Source organism: Balaenoptera ricei, chromosome 8 (assembly GCF_028023285.1).
Source record: "Balaenoptera ricei isolate mBalRic1 chromosome 8, mBalRic1.hap2, whole genome shotgun sequence".
Lineage (NCBI taxonomy): Eukaryota > Metazoa > Chordata > Mammalia > Artiodactyla > Balaenopteridae > Balaenoptera > Balaenoptera ricei.
This window is the reverse complement of record NC_082646.1, coordinates 24,145,755-24,163,645: the sequence shown is the minus strand read 5'-3', so window position 1 is coordinate 24,163,645 and position 17,891 is coordinate 24,145,755. Positions and strand designations below refer to the sequence as shown.

Below are 17,891 nucleotides of genomic sequence, written 5' to 3'. Positions count from 1 at the left end.
CAATTGTAAATAATGCTACTATGAACATTGGGGTGCATGTATCTTTTCAAATTAATGTTTTCATCTTGTTTGGATTTCTGGATCATATGGTAGATTCTGTTTTTGGTTTTTTGAGAAATCTCCATACCATTTTCCATAGTGGCTGCACGAATTTACATTCCCCCCAACAGTGCACTAGCGTTCCCTTTTCTCCACATCCTCTCCAACATTTGTTATTTGTGGTTTTTTGATGATAGCCATTCTGACAGGTGTGAGGTGATATCTCATTGTGGTTTTGATTTGCATTTCTCTGATGATTAGCAATGTTGAGCATAATTTCGTGTGCCTGTTGGCCATCTGTATGTCTTCTTTAGGAAAATGTCCATTCAGGTCTTCTGCCCATTTTTTAATTGCATTGTTGGTTTTTTTGATGTTGAGTTATATGAGCTGTTTATATGGTTTGGATTTGGATGTTTTGGATATTATATATTTTGGATAAGGATATTAGTCATATAATTTGCAAATATTTTCTCCCACTCAGTAGCTTGTTTTTTTCTTTTATCGAGGGTTTCCTTTGCTGTGCAAAAGCTTTTAAGTTTAATTAGGTCCCATATGGTTGTTTTGGTTTTGTTTCCTTCATCCTTAAGAGAGATCCAAAAAATATTGCTACAATTTATGTCAAAGAGGGTTTGCCTATGTTTTCTTCTAGGAGTTTTATGGTTTCCAGGTTTACATTGAGGTCTTTAATCCATTTTGAGTTTATTTCTGTATATAGAGTGAGAAAATATTCTAGTTTCATTCTTTTACATGTAGCTGTTCAGTTTTCCCAGCACCATTTATTGAAAAGACTGTCTTTTCCTATTGTATATTCTTGCCTACTTTGTCATAGATTAATTGACCAAAAGTGTCGGTGTTTACTTCTCGGCTCTCTATTCTGTTCCACTGATGTATGTGTCTGATTTTGGGCTAGTATCATGCTGTTTTGATTACTGTAGCATTGTACTGCAGTCTGAAGGCTGGGAGCATGGCGCTGCCAGCTCTGTTTTTCTTTGAGATTATTTTGACTATCTTATCTGGGGTCTTTTGTGTTTCCATACAAATTTTAGAATTATTTTTTCTTGTTCTTTGATAAATGTCAGTGGTATTTTAATAGGGATTCCACTGAGTCTGTAAATTGCCTTAGGTAGTATGGTCATTCTAACAATATTAATTCTTCCAGTCCCTGAACATGGTAAATCTTTCCATCTGTTTGTGTTGTCTTCAGTTTCCTTCATTAGTATCTTATAGTTTTCTGAGTACAGGTCTTTTACCTCCTTAGCTATTTTATTTGCAGGTATTTTATTCTTTTTGATGCTATTGTGAATGGGATTGCTTTCTTAAAATTTCTCTTTCTGATAGTTCATTGTTAGTGTATAGAAATGCAACAGACTTCTGTATATTAATTTTGTATCCTGCAACTTTACCAAATTCATTGATGAGCTCTAGCAGTTTTTTGGTGGTGCCTTTAGTGTTTTCTATGTATAGTATGATGTCATTAGCAAACAGTGAGTTTTACTTCTTCCTTTCCAATTTGGATTATTCCATTTTTCTTCTCTGATTGCCATGGCTAGGACTTCCACAACTATGTTGAATAAAAGTGACAAGAGTGGGCATCCCTGACTTGTTCCTGATCTTAGAGGAAATGCTTTCAGTTTTTCACCATTGAGCATGATGTTAGCTGTGGGTTTGTCATACATGGCCTTTATTATATTGAGATATGTTTTCTCTATGACCACTTTCTGGAGAGTTTTTATCATAAATGGATGTTGAAGTTTGTCAAAGCTTTTTCTGTATCTATTGAGGTGATTATATGATTTTTATTCTTCAGTTTTTTTAATATGGTGTATCACATTGACTGATTTGCAGATATTGAACCATCCTTGCATCCCTGGGATAAATCCCACTTGGTCATGGTGTATGATCCTTTTAATGTATTGTTGGATTTGATTTCCTAATATTTTGTTGAGGATTTTTGCATCTATGTTCATCCACGACACTTGCCTATAATTTTCTTTTTCGGTGATATCTTTGTCAGGTTTCAGTATCAGGGTGATGCTGGCCTTGTAGAATGAGTTCAGTGAAGTTCCTTTGCAATTTTTTGGAATAGTTTAAGAAGGATAAGCATTAAGTCTTCTCTAAATGTTTGGTAATATTCACCTGTGAAGGAATCTGGTCTTGGACTTTTGTTTGTTGGGAGTTTTTCTTTATTACTGATTCAATATCACTATCTGTAATTGGTCTGTTCATATTTTTTATTTCATCTTGGTTCAGGCTTGGGAGACTGTACATTTCTAGGAATTTGTCCATTTCTTCTAGGTAGTCAATTTTTATTAACATATAGTTATCTGTAGTAGTCTCTTAAGCTCCTTTGTATTTCTGTGATGTTGGTTGTAACTTCTCTGTTTTCATTTCTGATTTTATTGATTTGGATCCTGTCTTGGGCCCTGGGACCTCTGGCTGCAGGGCCCTAGGCGTTCCAGGTATAGTGCGTGTGCACTAGTGTGTGGGGCCAGGACCTGAGCCTTCTAGTGGACAGGGCCTTGACCGGGGTGGCTGTGGGCTCTGGGGGTATTAAGGTAGCCTGCCTGCTAGTAGGTGGGGCTGTGGCCCCCACAGGTAGTTGCTTGGTCTGAGGTGTCCCAGTATTGGTGCCAAAAGCCTGGTGGGTAGGGCAAGGTCCTGGCATTAATTAGCTAGAGGGAGGATCCCAAAATGGCACTTGCCAGCACCAGTGTCCTTGTGGTAGAATGAGCTCCCAGAAATGGCTGCCGCCAGTGTCTATGTCCCCAGGGTGAGCCCCAGTTGCCTCTTGCTTCTCCAGGAGACTCTCCAAGATCAGCAGGTGGGTCTGACCCAGGTCTCTTTCAAATTACTGCTTCTGCCCTGGGTCCTGGAGCATGTGAAATTTTGTGTGCACCCTTTAAGAGTAGAGTCTCTATTTCCCCCAACCCTGTGGGTCTCTGCTGGCCTTCAAAGCCAAACATTCTGGGGGGTTGTTTTTCCAGTGCAAGACCCCCAGGATGGTGAGCTTGATGTGGGGCTCAGATTCCTCACTCCTTGTGAAGAACCTCTGCAACTGTCATTTTTTTCTCAGGGGTATAGGTCTTGATAACTCCTGATCTCCTACTTGTCTCCTTGTGGTTCCTTCTTTATATCTTTAGTTATAGAAGATCTTTTCTGGTAGACTCCAGTGTTTCTCATCAATAGCTGCTCTGTAAATAGCTGTACTTTTGGTATGCCCACGAGAGGAGGTGCGCTTACTGTCCTTCTACTCCTCCATCTTTCCACACTGTCTTGATTACAGTACCTTTGCAGTTTTGAAACTGGTAAATGTGAGTCCTCCAACTGTGTTGTTGTTTCAAGATCATTTTTGCTATTATGAGTTCTTTGTTATAGTTTTCAGTATACAAGTCTTGCACTTCATTTGTTAAATTTATTCAGTATCTTCACTGAATATCTTCAAGTTTATTGATACTTTCTTCTGCCAGTTCAAATCTGTTCTTAAGTCCTTCTAGTGAATTTTTCATTTCAGTTATACTTTTCAACTACAAATTTTCTGTATGGTCCTTTTTACCATTTCTATCTCTTTATTAATATTCTTTTTTGTTGAGACATCATTCTTAACTTTTCTTTTATTCTTTAAACATGGTTTTTGTTAGTTCTTTGAACATATCTATAATGACTGAGTTAATGTTTTTGTCTAGTAAGTCCAACATTTGGACTTCCTCAGGGACAGTTTCTATTGGCTGGGAGTTTTTTTCTGTATACAGAACACACTTTCTTGTTCCTTTGTATGTCTTATAATTTTCAGTTGAAAATTGAACATTTAAAAAATATAGTGTGACCATTGACCATTCTGCACACCAGATTCCCCTCCCTCCCAGGGTTTGTTGTAGTTCTCATTCGTTATTATTTGTTGTTGCTGCTGCTGCTGCTGTTTATTTAGCAACTTTTCTGAATTAATTCATTCTGCAAAGTCAGTATTCTTTATTATGTGTGGCCACTGAAGTCTCTGCTTAGTTAGCTTAGTGGTCAGCTAATGAATAGACAGAGATTTCCTAAATGTCTTGAACCAATAAGTCTCTCAACCTTTGCCAACTTCCTCTCTGTGTGCATGCCTTCACTGGTCAAATAGGCAGTTTACAACTCTGCCTTTGCCTACATTTCTTACTTGTATAGACCCTCAAGTCAGCCAGAGATGAGAGATTAGGGCTTTCTCAGATCTTTTCTGGGCATGTGCATAGCTCTGTACATGCAGATGACCTTTTAGATTCCCAGGAATTTGTCAGAGCTTTCCAAGGCCCCCAACCAACATCTCAGTCCCAGTTTTTTCTTTTAAATTTTTTGCTCAGCTCCTTGTTAGTCCCAGTTGCAACCACTGCTTCAAACAGCTGCAATGTTAAAAACTTCCCACTGATTATTTTCAACAAATACCCTAGCAATAAGGCTGTTTGCACAGAGAAAGTTCTGAAAGCCCTGAGAATTCAGCTTTATAGGCAATTTGCAGACAGGTCATATAGTGACAATTCTCTGGAAATGAAGCTTTTTGGAGCACTCCAAGCCCATTCTGTCCCCTCCCTATTGGCTGCTAGTTTGCTGGTCTTCATGGCTATCATAGTTGCAAGGCTGTTGGTTTCTAAGGCTACTTGAAGAGGTGGGGTAAGAGGGATGGGAACAGGGCAAGTTAAAATGCCTCGATGCTCACTATGTTTAATGAGATTCAGCCACTTTTCTTAAACAAATGCTCCTTGAATTGTTGCAAGTCTTTGCTTAATTTCTAGAGTTCTGAAAAAGTTGATTTAGACTGTTTTTGCTCATTGCTTTTCTGGAGGAGTGGGTTTTTCAGAGGTCCTCACTCCACCATTCTGTAAGTGCTTCTCTTGAAAAAAACATTTATAAATATCTCTTTGATTCAATTCTACATTTTTTGTTTTCTTTCTACTCACACAGAATACATCTCTCCTCTTTTCTCCTTCAGTGAGTGAATTAAAATCAGAGAAGAATTATGAAAAAAACATATTTTCTGATTTTTTTTCAGTAGTTTCCTTGTGCTACAGTAGTATAGAGGAAAGTGTCAGGCAGGAGCAAGATGAACCAAAGCTGTTTCTTTCCAAAGAAACAAATATAAATCCAAAAGCACAGTCTTTCTAGTTCTATGATAGTCACAAAATGAACTGGGACAGGAGACATGTTCGATTAAGGAGAGCTGGAAAGGATATGTAATATTCCATGAAGAAAAGTGCTTTAATGCCTGAGTTTCCTGTAGGTAGAAGAGTGTAGTTCCTAAACAGGACAGGTATGTGATAATTACTCAACTCTGAATTTCACTTTGCCAGTATTAACCCCTTCTCACAGCTTCCTTCAAATGTCAGATGCTGAGGTGAATGAGAGGCAAAATAAAACCACGATCAGTACATTCCCCTTCATGAGCAAAACTGGAATTGGCAAAGGGTCATGGTGACAGATACAAGGAGATTCATTCCTGGTGATATCTTGGGCCAAATTCCAGAAGCCAGTTCATCTTAGGGAGGAGTGGGCAGGAGATTTGCATGTATGACCTCACCCAGAAGTTCCAGCCCCAGAGCATATAAACAGGTGAGTTGTAGCTCTTACCCAGTTCCAGGCCCAGCAGTTTCCAAACAGATCAAGACCATGGCAATCCTCAGGTCCCTGCTGCTGCCACTGGGGCTGTTTCTGTGCCTTGGACTGCTGTGTTCTCCTGCCAGCTGTATAAATCACAATGACAACTGCACGTTCTTCAGTAAGGTCATTGCCACCACTTACTCAGGAATCCATGCCAACCCGAACGTCTATAAAAGCAATACAGTCTACACAGGTAAGTAGAAACCATTCTCTCTGCTGTCCTCTGTTCTCTGAGGGTAGATAAAACCGGAATTGCAGAACATACCCCTCCATCCCTGCTCTCAATGACACAAACAAAACATGTGTTTTTGACCCGTCTGGGACACAGAGGCAGAAAGAGGGAGAATGAGAACATGTGAGAGGATGTGTTGGGTGGGACTATTTCCTATTTCTGCATGTCCCCTGTGTGAACCTGAGCCATGGGAGTCATTATATCCCAACACTCAGGTTAACCGAGTCCCAGCAAGAGCACAACTGCGGCAAGCTCTCTCACTTAAATAATTTGGGCTTTTTTTTTTTACTTAAAACAGTCGGTATTGGGGGGAGGGGCATTTTTATTATTTTAAGGGATAAAAATTGCACCACAGTTTGTAGTCTTTTCCCATCCACTTGATAAAACAATGCCACCATGGATGATTGTATACGGCACAACTCCAGGAGACGCTGTTCACATTTAGTCTATGGGTGGAAAATCTGGTGAGGTAGACAGGGAAAGTATTACTATCCCACCTGATAAATGAGGAGCCTGAAGCTGAGAGAAGTTAAATGACTTGCTCAGGGTCTCACAGCTAATAAGTGGCAGAACTGCCTCTTGAATCTTAGTCTTTTCATTCCTAATCCAGTGCTTTTCTTTGAGGTGCCTAGAAATATTTTATAAACATCCTTTTTGGGATCAGTCAAACCTACAAGTCAAGGCAAGTGCTCTTGAATAACTTTCATAATAACAACAAATTTAATATGGCTGTTTACATGTACTAATGTATTTAGTCTTCACAATGACCTACTAGGTAGATACTGTTGTCATTCCTTGTTTGTCAATGAGAAAACAGAGGTAGAGATGTTAGTGACTTGCTCAGGTCACAGAGCTGCTTAAATGATGGACCTGGGATGTGAACCCGAGCATCCTAGCTTCAGAGACCCTGCTCTTAACCACTACACTATATGCCTCTCAGTTACAGTAATGAGAGCTAAGACACCATACTGTGTGCTGAGTACTGTTCTAAGGGTAAATGCTATTATCTTCCCCATTTTACAGATGAGAACTGAAGCACAGGAAAGTTAAAGTTTTACCCAAGGTCACTAGTAGGTTGCACAGCTAATATCTGAACCTAAATAATAGCCAAGATTTGTTCTGCTTTGTCTAGCCAGGCCGTCCAGCTTCAGAGCCTGCCTCCTCATCTACCATGTTATCCTGCCTCTCTTAGAACTCTAACCAAATTTTGCAGAGAACACCAGGGTGATATCTATACCCATGCTCTACAGATTCCAGGCTTCAGCAGGAGAATGACTATGGTCTGCCTTCACACACTCATCCTGGCTAGTCCTTTTTTCTATTTTTTCTTGGGGACTGTCACTAAGTGCCTCAGCTGTGGTGGGTCTCCCTACGTCCCACTCCCTGAGGCAGCAGATCTTGTCCTAAACAGGGCAGGGAGGATAATCTTGTGATTCAAGATGAGGACCAGGAGGGCATGTGTGTGACCTTGTATACAGAGCAGGACCTGGATGGTCAGAGATCTCAGACCTCTGACTTAAGGTAACACATCACGACGTGAGGAATTTTGCTGTTGAAATGTAAGAAAAAGAAACCTATCTTGTGAAGATGCAAGGGGTGCAGGACTGGGGGTGGGGGTGGCAGAGGAGCCATCTGAAAGTAGGAAGACAGAAGAAAGAAGAATCAAAAGATGATCCATAAGACCCCTTGAAAGGGAACGTGCTGGATGAGAGGGACATCACAGCATTTACAGAGGCATCGGGTAGAGCAGAGAGAAAGGAGAAGAGGAACTAAGGCTCACTGAATGCCTACTACGTGTCATGCACTTCCCCAAACTTCATGTGATTTCATCTCAGAACAGAAATGTGCTAAAGCTCTGTGATAAACTGACTCACTATAGGAATGATTTAAGTTGAGAATCAAAATCCTATGCCCTCGGAGATGTGATGTACCAGATTCCACACCTAGAATTACACAACAGGCTCCATGATTTCCTTGTGTCATTATAGGAACTTGCTGGGACTTGGGACTTTTGGGGAGACTGAGTAAATGCCCACACAGGCCAACTGCTTCTCCTCATTTTAATATTGAAATTTTTTTAAATTTCAGGGTTTGTGTTAACATTGGTAAGACATGTACAAATGGTTTGGCTGGTTCCAAGACACAACTGTATCTCAGGCAATATCTTAGAACAGGTTCTCTGTGTCTGACTTGGTATCAGTTAAAGAAACTCATACAGTAGTAGTATTTATATTACAACTGCGCTGGCTAAGCATCTGTCTCCATTTTTTACTTCCGTGGGCAAGAAAATCTAACTTGCTTGCCTTTTTTTCCTGAAACTTCAGCTTTAAGGCACTATACAATACTGGATGCACAACTTTTTAAAAATCAATCAATGAGTAGTTATTTAGTGCCCTCCAGGTGCCCAGAACTGGGCTGGTCAGATACATAGGTGAAACTACAGTGTGTAGTACAAGCCAGAATGTAATTAACTCAACTCTCTAGTAAAAAAAAAAAAAAAAAAACTACATGATTCAAGAGTGAGAGGAAAAGAGCCCAGAGGTGGGACATCAGCAGGATCTTGGAGAGTAAGTGGGGATGTGATGTGAGATGAGAAGGAAGGAAGATTCCAGACAGGCACCAGATATGAACAAAGGCCAGAGGCAGGCAAGCCAGGTGTGTCTGCAGAAGCAGAGGAAGCCTGGCTGCCCCAGAGTGGGGGTGGAAACAGCAGAGTGATCTGGGTTATGAGGATCATAAGAGCCATGCGCTGGGTACTGCAAGCAACAGAAGCAGAAATATAAAACCAGAAACGTTTAGAGGCTCTAGAAGAGCACTTTGAAGGTTTTGGACAGGTGTGTGTCCTGATGGAAGTGTTGAGTGTGCAAGTCTGATCAGGCTGAAGCCTGAAGGGAGGGGACTATGGAGGCCAGGAATCTGGATAATACAGATAACTAGGAGGGATGAAAGGCAGATGTAAGCCAGAGAGGGGGGTGGAAAACAGAAGAAAGGACAAAGGCAAGCCCAGGGGAGAGCTGACAGGCTTGATGACTGGATGACACCATCACTCATCACCATCCACCTCACCACCATGCACACACATCTAGGACAAATGTCAGGTTCTCGCTGAGCAAGTCAGGATGGGGGAATCTGGCTCAGCAACGTTGACTGGCAAAAACAGACAGAACAGAGAAATGTTTCGTGCTAAGAAAAACAATGGCAACTTATCCAACACCCACCGGTATTAAAGTCTTTACATTCTTCTCTTCAGTCTCCCAGGAACCTTTCAAGATAAGGTATCATGATCTCCATACAATGAGAGATAATGTCATTATCCTCACACCTAGAACCAACCCTAGTGCAAAGTAGGCATTCAATAAATATTTGTGGAGTGAATGATGAACAGGAAAGAAACCAAGGATCAGAGGTGAAGTGACTTGGTCTTAAATGTTAGGGCTAGGATTCAGATCCAGGACTGTCTAATCCTATTGTGCTACAAGATCAATTTTCTTTATTTTGTAAAGGAGAAGCCTTTAAAAGAATTTGGGGTGGCTGAGAGGGCCCTAGCATTGAGAAATTTGTTCAGAAGGGATCTTCTAAGGGAGGAAATGGACAAACTGAAATAGTCTCTTGAAATTCCCTCCCCATTACACATCAGAAGGCTGAAAATAACAGGTGGAATTAACAAGTGTCAGTGGGGTCCCTGTGGGCACATGCTGGGCTAGGTCAACAGGTGAGACTCACCTGAGTGGAGGGGGTCAGGGAACCCTAAGTGGTTATTTGACAGGTACTTGGATTAGGGCCTCTGGGTCTCAGAGGCCCCCCCTTCCCTCACTCTCAACAACAAAGACCAAGAACATCAGCATTTCTGCAACCAGGAAATAGGCTTTGCTTTGACTTGGCAGTAACAGTCCCTTATTTCTTGAAGCACTTCCCAGGAGGCCCACTTGACCCTTTCACATGCATCCACCCCTTCTCTCCCCATACTCCATTCTCCCTGAGAGAAGGGCAGAACTCTCATCTGGCAGATAGGAACAGGGCTCAAGAGGTTAAAAGTCAGCCAGGACCTCATCCCTGATATGTAGCAAAACCAGGGCCAGAGTACAGGTCTTCTTTTGTTCACCTTTTCCTGTAGAAAACTTGGAAAACACAAAGAAGAACTAGGAAGAAAATAAAAACCATCTATAACCCCACAACCAAGAAATCCCCATAGTTAATATCTTGATGTATTTCCTTCCAGACTTTTTTCAACTTATTTCACAAAAATGGGACCACACTATATTTACATACTACTTGTAACTTTCTTTTTTCACACTTAATTTTGATTTCATGACCCCCATCTCTTGTCTTACTGCACAGATGGCTGATTGTTTCCTTCTCATTTCCTCCTAGTGTCAGTTCCTGTGAATAACAGTATTAGCTCTGTGGTCCTGCGAGCAATGGACCAGCACGACTCAGTCATTGGCTCCTGGCAAAAAGCTGACAAGTATGGCAACGGCAGTGTCTTGTACCACATGAAGAGCCCATACAGCAAGCTCTTCGAGGCAAAATGGGTATCTCCTAGTTCCATGAACATAACTGCAGTCGAGCTACAGTAAGAACATATCCATATATGATTTGCTTTGGGCTTTTACAATTTCATATTATGTTTGTACAGTTTTATACTGACCTTGGAGGACTCAAAATACAATCCAGATATGACGTGGATAATTCAGTAGCTGTACTCCTTTTCTGCCTCATCGTTCTTTGTCCTACATTTATCTGTAGAAGTTTATACATCTCACACACACACACACACACACACACGCACACACACACACACCAGGTATGCTCAACATGAACAGAAAAGAATTGGTGTTAAAGAAAACCAGAGCTGGATAGTAGCTAAAGCAAAACGAATGAATGAATGAACAAAAACAGATTTTATTCAGGACTATCGCAATAAGAGAAAAGAGACCTCAGTATGGAACAAGTCTCAACTCTGAATACAACATGGGCAAGTGGGAATTTACAGCCCAGGAACAGGGTGAGGGCTCGGTGGATGGAAAATCACTAAGAGGAAACATCAAGACCTGTAAGGGGGCTCTGGCTAAACTGACCTAACAGGATTCTTGCTTAAGGGAGGCCAAGCTGATCTGATATCACCTGGGGGATAGTAGAGGATGAGGAATTCAATCAGATAATAAAGGTGATCAGATATCAAGGGTGGGAGGTTCTTGCTAAACTGACTTATGAGGATTCTGGCTAAAACTGGATTTTACAAGGAAGTGCGCAGATGGGCCTAGGAGAAGGTTCCAGAGCCTGACTAAAGTTTGGTCAAGAAAAGAATCCTTGTCACTGGCACCCAGTTTGCTTCAAATTCTCTATATTCCCTCCTACTCCCACCCAATTCATTCCTATTAGTCTGGGGCAGACAGTACTCCAGAGCCAGGCAGGGTTGGGGGCAGCAGCAGCAAACAGTTAAAAATAAAGACACTCGTCTTGAAACCATCTGGCCACCTGAGCATTCCCCTCTCTGCCAACCCCCAGGGCAGTCCTCCAGGAGCCCTTGCTAAACTGGGGGTGCAGAGAAGCTGCCAGTAGCCAAGAGCCTGGAGGAGGGGTACTCAGCGGCCATTGTTACCAAACCAAACTTGGGTCCACTCACCTGCTGCACAGCAGAGCCAATTTACTGACTCCGGGTTGTGATGAAGGAAAGTGCAGCATTTATTGCAGGCACCAAGCAAGGAGAACAGGTGGCTCATGCTCAAAAGACCCGGCCTCCACAATGGCTTTCAGGGAAGGTCTTTTAAAGGCCACATTTGGGGTGAAGTTTGCAGGGGGCATGACTTTCTTCTGATTGGTTGGTGGTGGTGAGGTAACAGGGTGATGCTTCAGGAATCTGAATCATCAACCTTCTGATTACAACCAGTCTGGGGGTCTACGTGCTTGTGGTCACCATGTAGGCACCATCCTCCACTTGGGCAGGGGTCTTAGTTTCTGCAGAACAACACAAAGATATGTGTCAGATTGTTATATGTATCCCTTGAGGAGAACTAGGACTCTGTTTTATCACTGAATTATTATTTCTTGACTGCTTTCCTTTGTTTCTGCATTCCCTCACTTCCCTAATTAGTAACTGCTTAAGTCTGCTCTTTGGAACTTGAGGAGGGTCTAGGAGACTAAAGCCTTTTTCTACAAACAAGAAATGGGGGGACATGGTGGGGCTTTTGTACGAGGGTGGGCCCCCAGGGTCCTGCTTGGTTTCAGTCCCCCCATTTCTTTGATACTCTTCAATCCTAAGGGGAATGGGGGTGGGGAGTGGGACAAGAAAGAAAATAAAGTTTTTGATAGAGTGGTTAATCATAAACTCAGCAGGGGATCTCAGTTTTAGAGGGACTCAGTTTCACCATGACACAGAGAATCATTTTTTAAAACATAGATTCATTTTGGAAATGGCTTGCTGGCAGAAAGTGTGATGATTGTACAATAAAACTGGCTTCTTCCTGTTGCACAAAATGGACACACTCAGATTCTGAGGTGAGGCCACCTGGGGACTTTAACAAAAAACTTCCCTCCCAGCTAGGGATTTATTTTCAAGTTCACTTTAAGAACCAAATGTTGAGAGGTCCTTATACTTTCAGACTGCCATTTTGTACTGAAAGGGCAGGTCTGACCATCAGGCCATGTCCACTATGAACTGCCACCAAGTCTCTGTAGACAGCGGTGATGGTGATGCTGCCAAGTCACTCCAGCCCCTCCAGCCATGCCCGGGCCTGGTCGGACCTAGCTGGCTCTGGAGGAGGTGCTATTATGCCCACAGAGCGACCTGCAAGACTAGAATCCAAAGGGAGCTGCTACAACCCAGCCTCACGATGACAGCAGCCCCTTAGAAGCCGGCCAGGGCTAATGAGGGCAATGGTTTTCCCTTCATCTCACCTCCTTAAGGCCTCCACACTCCATGCAACAACAGATAGAACACCAAACGGTGGTGACAATCTTCAAGGGAAGCAGCACATTCCCACCAACAGTGCGGTCTCCAGACCCCTCCTCACTCGCACCTGCTGTGATGCACTGGCCTCTCTGCTTGTTTACGATGTACACATGCAGCCTTGATCAGCGAGGCTGACGAGGAAAGGGGAGCAGCACGTACGATGGGGGAAGCCCACTACGCTGAATAGGGCACAAAAGGCAACGTGAAGAGGTTCCTGCCCACCGAACTTCACAATGAGGGTTGGGAGGCAGGGCCTCTACAGAAATAATTACTGAGGTTACACAGCACGTCCTCAGAAAGCGCTCCCTGAGCCCCTAGATCAAGTTCCGCTCCCTGTTTACTCACTCTCATCACTGCCACTGCTTCGTCAGAGCACGTATCATGACTGCGATCACTTCCTTGTCAGTTGACTATTCGTATAAAGTCTCCAGGGTAAGAACCACTCCTGCTGTGTTCACCACTGTCCCCTCAGCACTAACCACAGTGACTGGCATGTAGTGCACTCTCATTAATTGTTCAATGTATGAACAAGAGACTGATATAATAATGGACCCAGTGATATCAGAACAACAGACCAAGCTGTACAGATCATTTAATGAACATTAAGCACCTATGACGCTACGTGTCAGGCGTTGTTGACAACAGAACTTGCCCTCGAAGAGCTGGCCCTCCAGTGGCGGGAGAGGCTCACAGCAAGGCAGTGCAGTAGAGGGGCATGTCTCTCAGATGGAGCTCTGTCTGGGTCCATGACAACCAGGAGAAACAATTTCATAGAGGCTACTGTCGAGTCTGTGGGCAGATGTGCCTGGGACTGGTATTACAAGCAGAAAGACTAGCCTGAACAAAGACCAGCCGTGTATACCAGCCTGTGGGGAATTCAGGGTGCTGGTGTTGGTGGGGGAGAGGGATGGACATGATTTTGTCTGGAGCAAAACTGTGGAAGATCTTGGTCAAGACAGTATACAGCAGACCAGTACTGAATGATCTGCTACTTGTGCTGTAAAGAATTTAAGCACAAAAGGAACTAAGAGGTTGGGGTCCCCTGGGAAGGCAGCAATGTGAGCTGAACTTGTGAATTCCTCACCATCATCTCTCATCAATTTGCCCTCCACAGAGTCTTCACAGTCGATTTCCACAACACGGCTAGAGTTTCTTTTATGATGCTGAAAAGAAATGGTAAGTTCCTCTGCAGTCTATTTACATATCTGGCAGTGAAATCCATCGGCCCGGAAAATTATCTTGTGGGTTTCCTAGAAAAAAGTCATGGGTAATCATGTGCCACCCAGATACCAGTTGAGTCTCCCAGAACCTTGAGGTCTACATAAGATTAGCTCAATCCCTTATCCTGTGCCCTGTGGAAAACAAAAGCCAATTCCAAGGGGCCTTCGATTCTCATGGTCACTTGTGGCTCCAGACGCCGGCTTCCTCAGGAGCTGTTTCCATTCAATACCACACAGATGTGGATATGGAAGTTGGTTCCTTCCTCAATTTTCACAAGAATACCACCTCACACAAAGCCTTCATTGGTATAGCAGACTTTACCGAAGGGTTTAAGGGATGAGAAGGGAGATTTGCACAAAGCAGGGTTGATAGCATAGAAAACCAATAATTTCATTAGTTCTCAGAGTGGCCTCTGGCCTCCAGCACAACCACCAGGAATTTCCACTGGCCTTTCCCAGGCTGTAGTCCTCAACTTCAAACCATGCTGAGGCTCCCTGCCCTTCTCCCTTCTCTGCACCCTTCCTTCTCTCTTATCTCTCTCTCGCAAGCAAAAACAAATTCAAGAAACTGAGGTTCAGAGAAGATAGGTAATTTGCCCAAGGCCACACAGACAGTAAATGGCAAAACTAGGACTCAAATTCCACATCTTATACTTTTCGCGACTTTTCTTAAACTTACTTTAAAACTATAAAGACAATCTTTTTTTTTTTTCAATGAAGTTTTTAAATACAAGCTTCAACCGAGAAGAAGTCACATTAGTCTTTCTCAGTGTCCAGATAACAGGTCTTCCTCGTGAGCCCCCAAACACTGAAATACATCTAGTACGCTGCGCATTTTCCTGTCAGTCAAGCATTGCAAATGTGATAAAAGGCGTATCTATTTTCAACAACAAATATTAAAGTGATTATGCCTAATGAAACTATTATATGAAAGCCTTAACTGTTTCCTTGGTGGCTTCCCCTCTGTGAAAAGTTTGGGATGTTATTTTCTTTCTCCAGGACATTTTTGAAATGAACACTCATATAGATGCTAGGAAAGGAAAAAAAAAAAAAAAGTTGGTCTCTAGTCAGGACTCCTTAGTTCCATGCTAATAAAATCCAGATTTTAAAAAAGAAGAAAGTGGTTCTGTTCAGAAGTGGTTCTGTTCAGGGCTCAGTGATGTCCTAGAGAAACATTTGCCCTGAGGAAATGCTAAATGAGATAAGACAATGCCACAGAGCTGGAAGGCACCGTGAAAGTGGGCAGAATGCACAGGTCTGCGCAAATCACTTGGCATTTCCCTTCTTCATCCTATAGTCCCCTCTGTGGTTCACTCAGACCCTTGGAAGTATCATTGCCAAGCTCCAGTTTTCCAGGATCAGATAACCCCCCAGGGATGTAGGCCTGGCTTTCTCTGCTTCTCTGCAAGGCAACCTCAGAGAACCAACATGTGGTCAGATCACTGCCTGTGAAAATGACCAGTGCCTCAGACACCACAAAAAGGGATTCAAGCATTTGGACAGGGCCTCCTTCCACTTCCTTTAAAGCAGAGTCAGCCATCCTCAAGTCTGGATGGTGTCTAGTACTTATAACCTTTACGTGGAAACTTTGAAATTAGCAAAAAAAATAAAATAAAATTGTACCACTCTGGATCATATTCGCACTGATTGATCGAATATAATATTAAGGACATGAGGACATTTGAAGGCAGACTGCCTTCCCAACAGCAAATTCAATAGTTATGTAAGTTCAGTATAAATTCCTTCTTCCATAGATCTTAAGGTCAGAGTGTTTCCTATTTTTTGTTCCTTAACATTCTGTACCCCTAGTTTCCCCTCCTCTACACCCACTTGGCCCTTGCGAAGTGTTCACTGAATTCTGCCCATGAACTCTGGCTCCAGCATTCCGTCACATTAGCCTAGTTTCTCTAGTGCCCACTCGCCACCCAAAAGAGGTCCTGATGCCATTTTTTTTCCCAGGGACAACCTCAAACTTGACCACCAAGATCTCCACAATCAAGCCAACCACAACCACAACCCCAATCCCAACCCACAAGCTAACCACAACCCCGACCCACAAACTAACCACAAGCCCAACCCACAAACTAAACACAACCCCGACCCACAAACTAAACACAACCCCGACCCACAAACTAACCACAAGCCCAACCCACAAACTAACCACAACCCCAACCCACAAACTAACCACAACCCACAAACTAACCACAACCCCGACCCACAAACTAAACACAACCCCGACCCACAAACTAACCACAACCCACAAACTAACCACAACCCCGACCCACAAACTAACCACAAGCCCAACCCACAAACTAACCACAAGCCCAACCCACAAACTAAACACAACCCCGACCCACAAACTAAACACAAGCCCAACCCACAAACTAAACACAAGCCCAACCCACAAACTAAACACAACCCCGACCCACAAACTAAACACAAGCCCAACCCACAAACTAACCACAAGCCCAACCCACAAACTAAACACAACCCCGACCCACAAACTAACCACAAGCCCAACCCACAAACTAAACACAACCCCGACCCACAAACTAAACACAACCCCGACCCACAAACTAACCACAAGCCCAACCCACAAACTAAACACAACCCCGACCCACAAACTAAACACAACCCCGACCCACAAACTAACCACAACCCACAAACTAACCACAACCCTGACCCACAAACTAACCACAACCCACAAACTAACCACAACCCCGACCCACAAACTAACCACAACCCACAAACTAACCACAACCCCGACCCACAAACTAACCACAACCCCAACCCACAAACTAACCACAACCCACAAACTAACCACAACCCACAAGCTAACCACAACCCAAACCACAGCCAAAAGCTCGGCCAACAGAGCCTTCCTCAGCCCCATGAGAGATGTCATTCAGATCCTGCTCATCTTTCTCACCAGCAAACTCCTCTTCTAGAAGGAAGCTGGGGGAACAATTGCTTCTGCCTCCACTGCATCCTTCTATGTTCAGTCCCAAGCCAGGGCTCTGACCTGTGTGAATGAAGACTCTGCGTTCTCAGAGGTACAACTCTACTGCCACTGCTTCAGACCCAAACGGAGACCAGAGGGTCACTTAGTGAAGGGTAGCCAGTCTGCTCACTGCTGTTCAACTGGATCTCTCAGGACACAAATTAGGCTTTTTGTAACCTGGTCTGGGTGTAATTTGGAATTCTGGCTCTTAATTTAACATGTCGACAGCCAATTCCGCAGTCAATCTAAACTTTTGTTTAGATGCAACACCAGTAGTATTTGAAGGGAAAGAAAAGAATGTACCATGTCTGAGTAGCCAAGGATAGGGAAAGATTATGGTATAAAGGCATTATTTTCTGTCATACCAAATACGCTATGCTTCAAGCAAGAATAATGAATGTGTTAAATTCAAATATGTCTTTAATGAGTGATTAACTTAAAATACAGAAAATGTCGTCTAATTTTATTCATTTATGTGAGCATTAAAAAATCAATGGATATAAAATAGGTAACTAATAAGGACCTACTGTATAGCACAGGAAACTCTACTCAATACTCTGTAATGGCCTATATGGGAAAAGGATCTAAAAAAGAGTGGATATATGTATATGTAAAACTGATTCACTTTGCCGTACACCTGAAACTAACATAACATTGTAAATCAACTATACTCCAATAAAAACTTTTTTTAAAAATCAATGGAATGGTGAGAGTGTGTATATTTTTAAGGCCAGATATAAAAGTAAAATTTTCTCAATTTTAATTTTTCTCAGGTGCAAACTGGTCATTTTTCCCCTAATGGTAACTTCCACTAAGAGAAATGGG

The 17,891-nt window shown here is 42.8% G+C and overlaps 2 protein-coding genes across 2 annotated transcripts in view; one reads left to right on the top strand and one right to left on the bottom strand.

Moving 5' to 3' along the window:
* The first annotated feature begins 5,651 nt into the window (after positions 1 to 5,651).
* PLET1 (placenta expressed transcript 1) lies at positions 5,652 to 17,731 on the top strand. Its single transcript, XM_059930458.1, has 4 exons — positions 5,652 to 5,854; positions 10,265 to 10,466; positions 13,960 to 14,021; positions 16,998 to 17,731. Exons 1-4 carry the CDS (start codon positions 5,671 to 5,673, stop codon positions 17,084 to 17,086), a joined length of 537 nt encoding a protein of 178 aa, XP_059786441.1. The 5' UTR covers positions 5,652 to 5,670; the 3' UTR covers positions 17,087 to 17,731.
* Positions 5,753 to 17,891, bottom strand: part of PTS (6-pyruvoyltetrahydropterin synthase) — a 36,699-nt gene continuing 24,560 nt past the window's right edge. The window contains exon 6 of the mRNA XM_059930460.1: positions 5,753 to 5,828. Coding sequence (XP_059786443.1) covers positions 5,786 to 5,828 — 43 coding nt within the window. The 3' untranslated portion in view covers positions 5,753 to 5,785. The remainder of the gene's footprint in view (positions 5,829 to 17,891) is intronic.

What these genes read in the sequence shown, in the direction of transcription:
- PLET1 (XM_059930458.1), top strand. Translation starts at nt 5,671, where the DNA reads ATGGCAATCCTCAGGTCCCTGCTGCTGCCACTGGGGCTGTTTCTGTGC. An exon ending in AAGCAATACAGTCTACACAG is followed by an intron (nt 5,855 to 10,264) that starts GTAAGTAGAAAC and finishes ATTTCCTCCTAG; the next exon opens with TGTCAGTTCCTGTGAATAAC. An exon ending in ATAACTGCAGTCGAGCTACA is followed by an intron (nt 10,467 to 13,959) that starts GTAAGAACATAT and finishes TGCCCTCCACAG; the next exon opens with AGTCTTCACAGTCGATTTCC.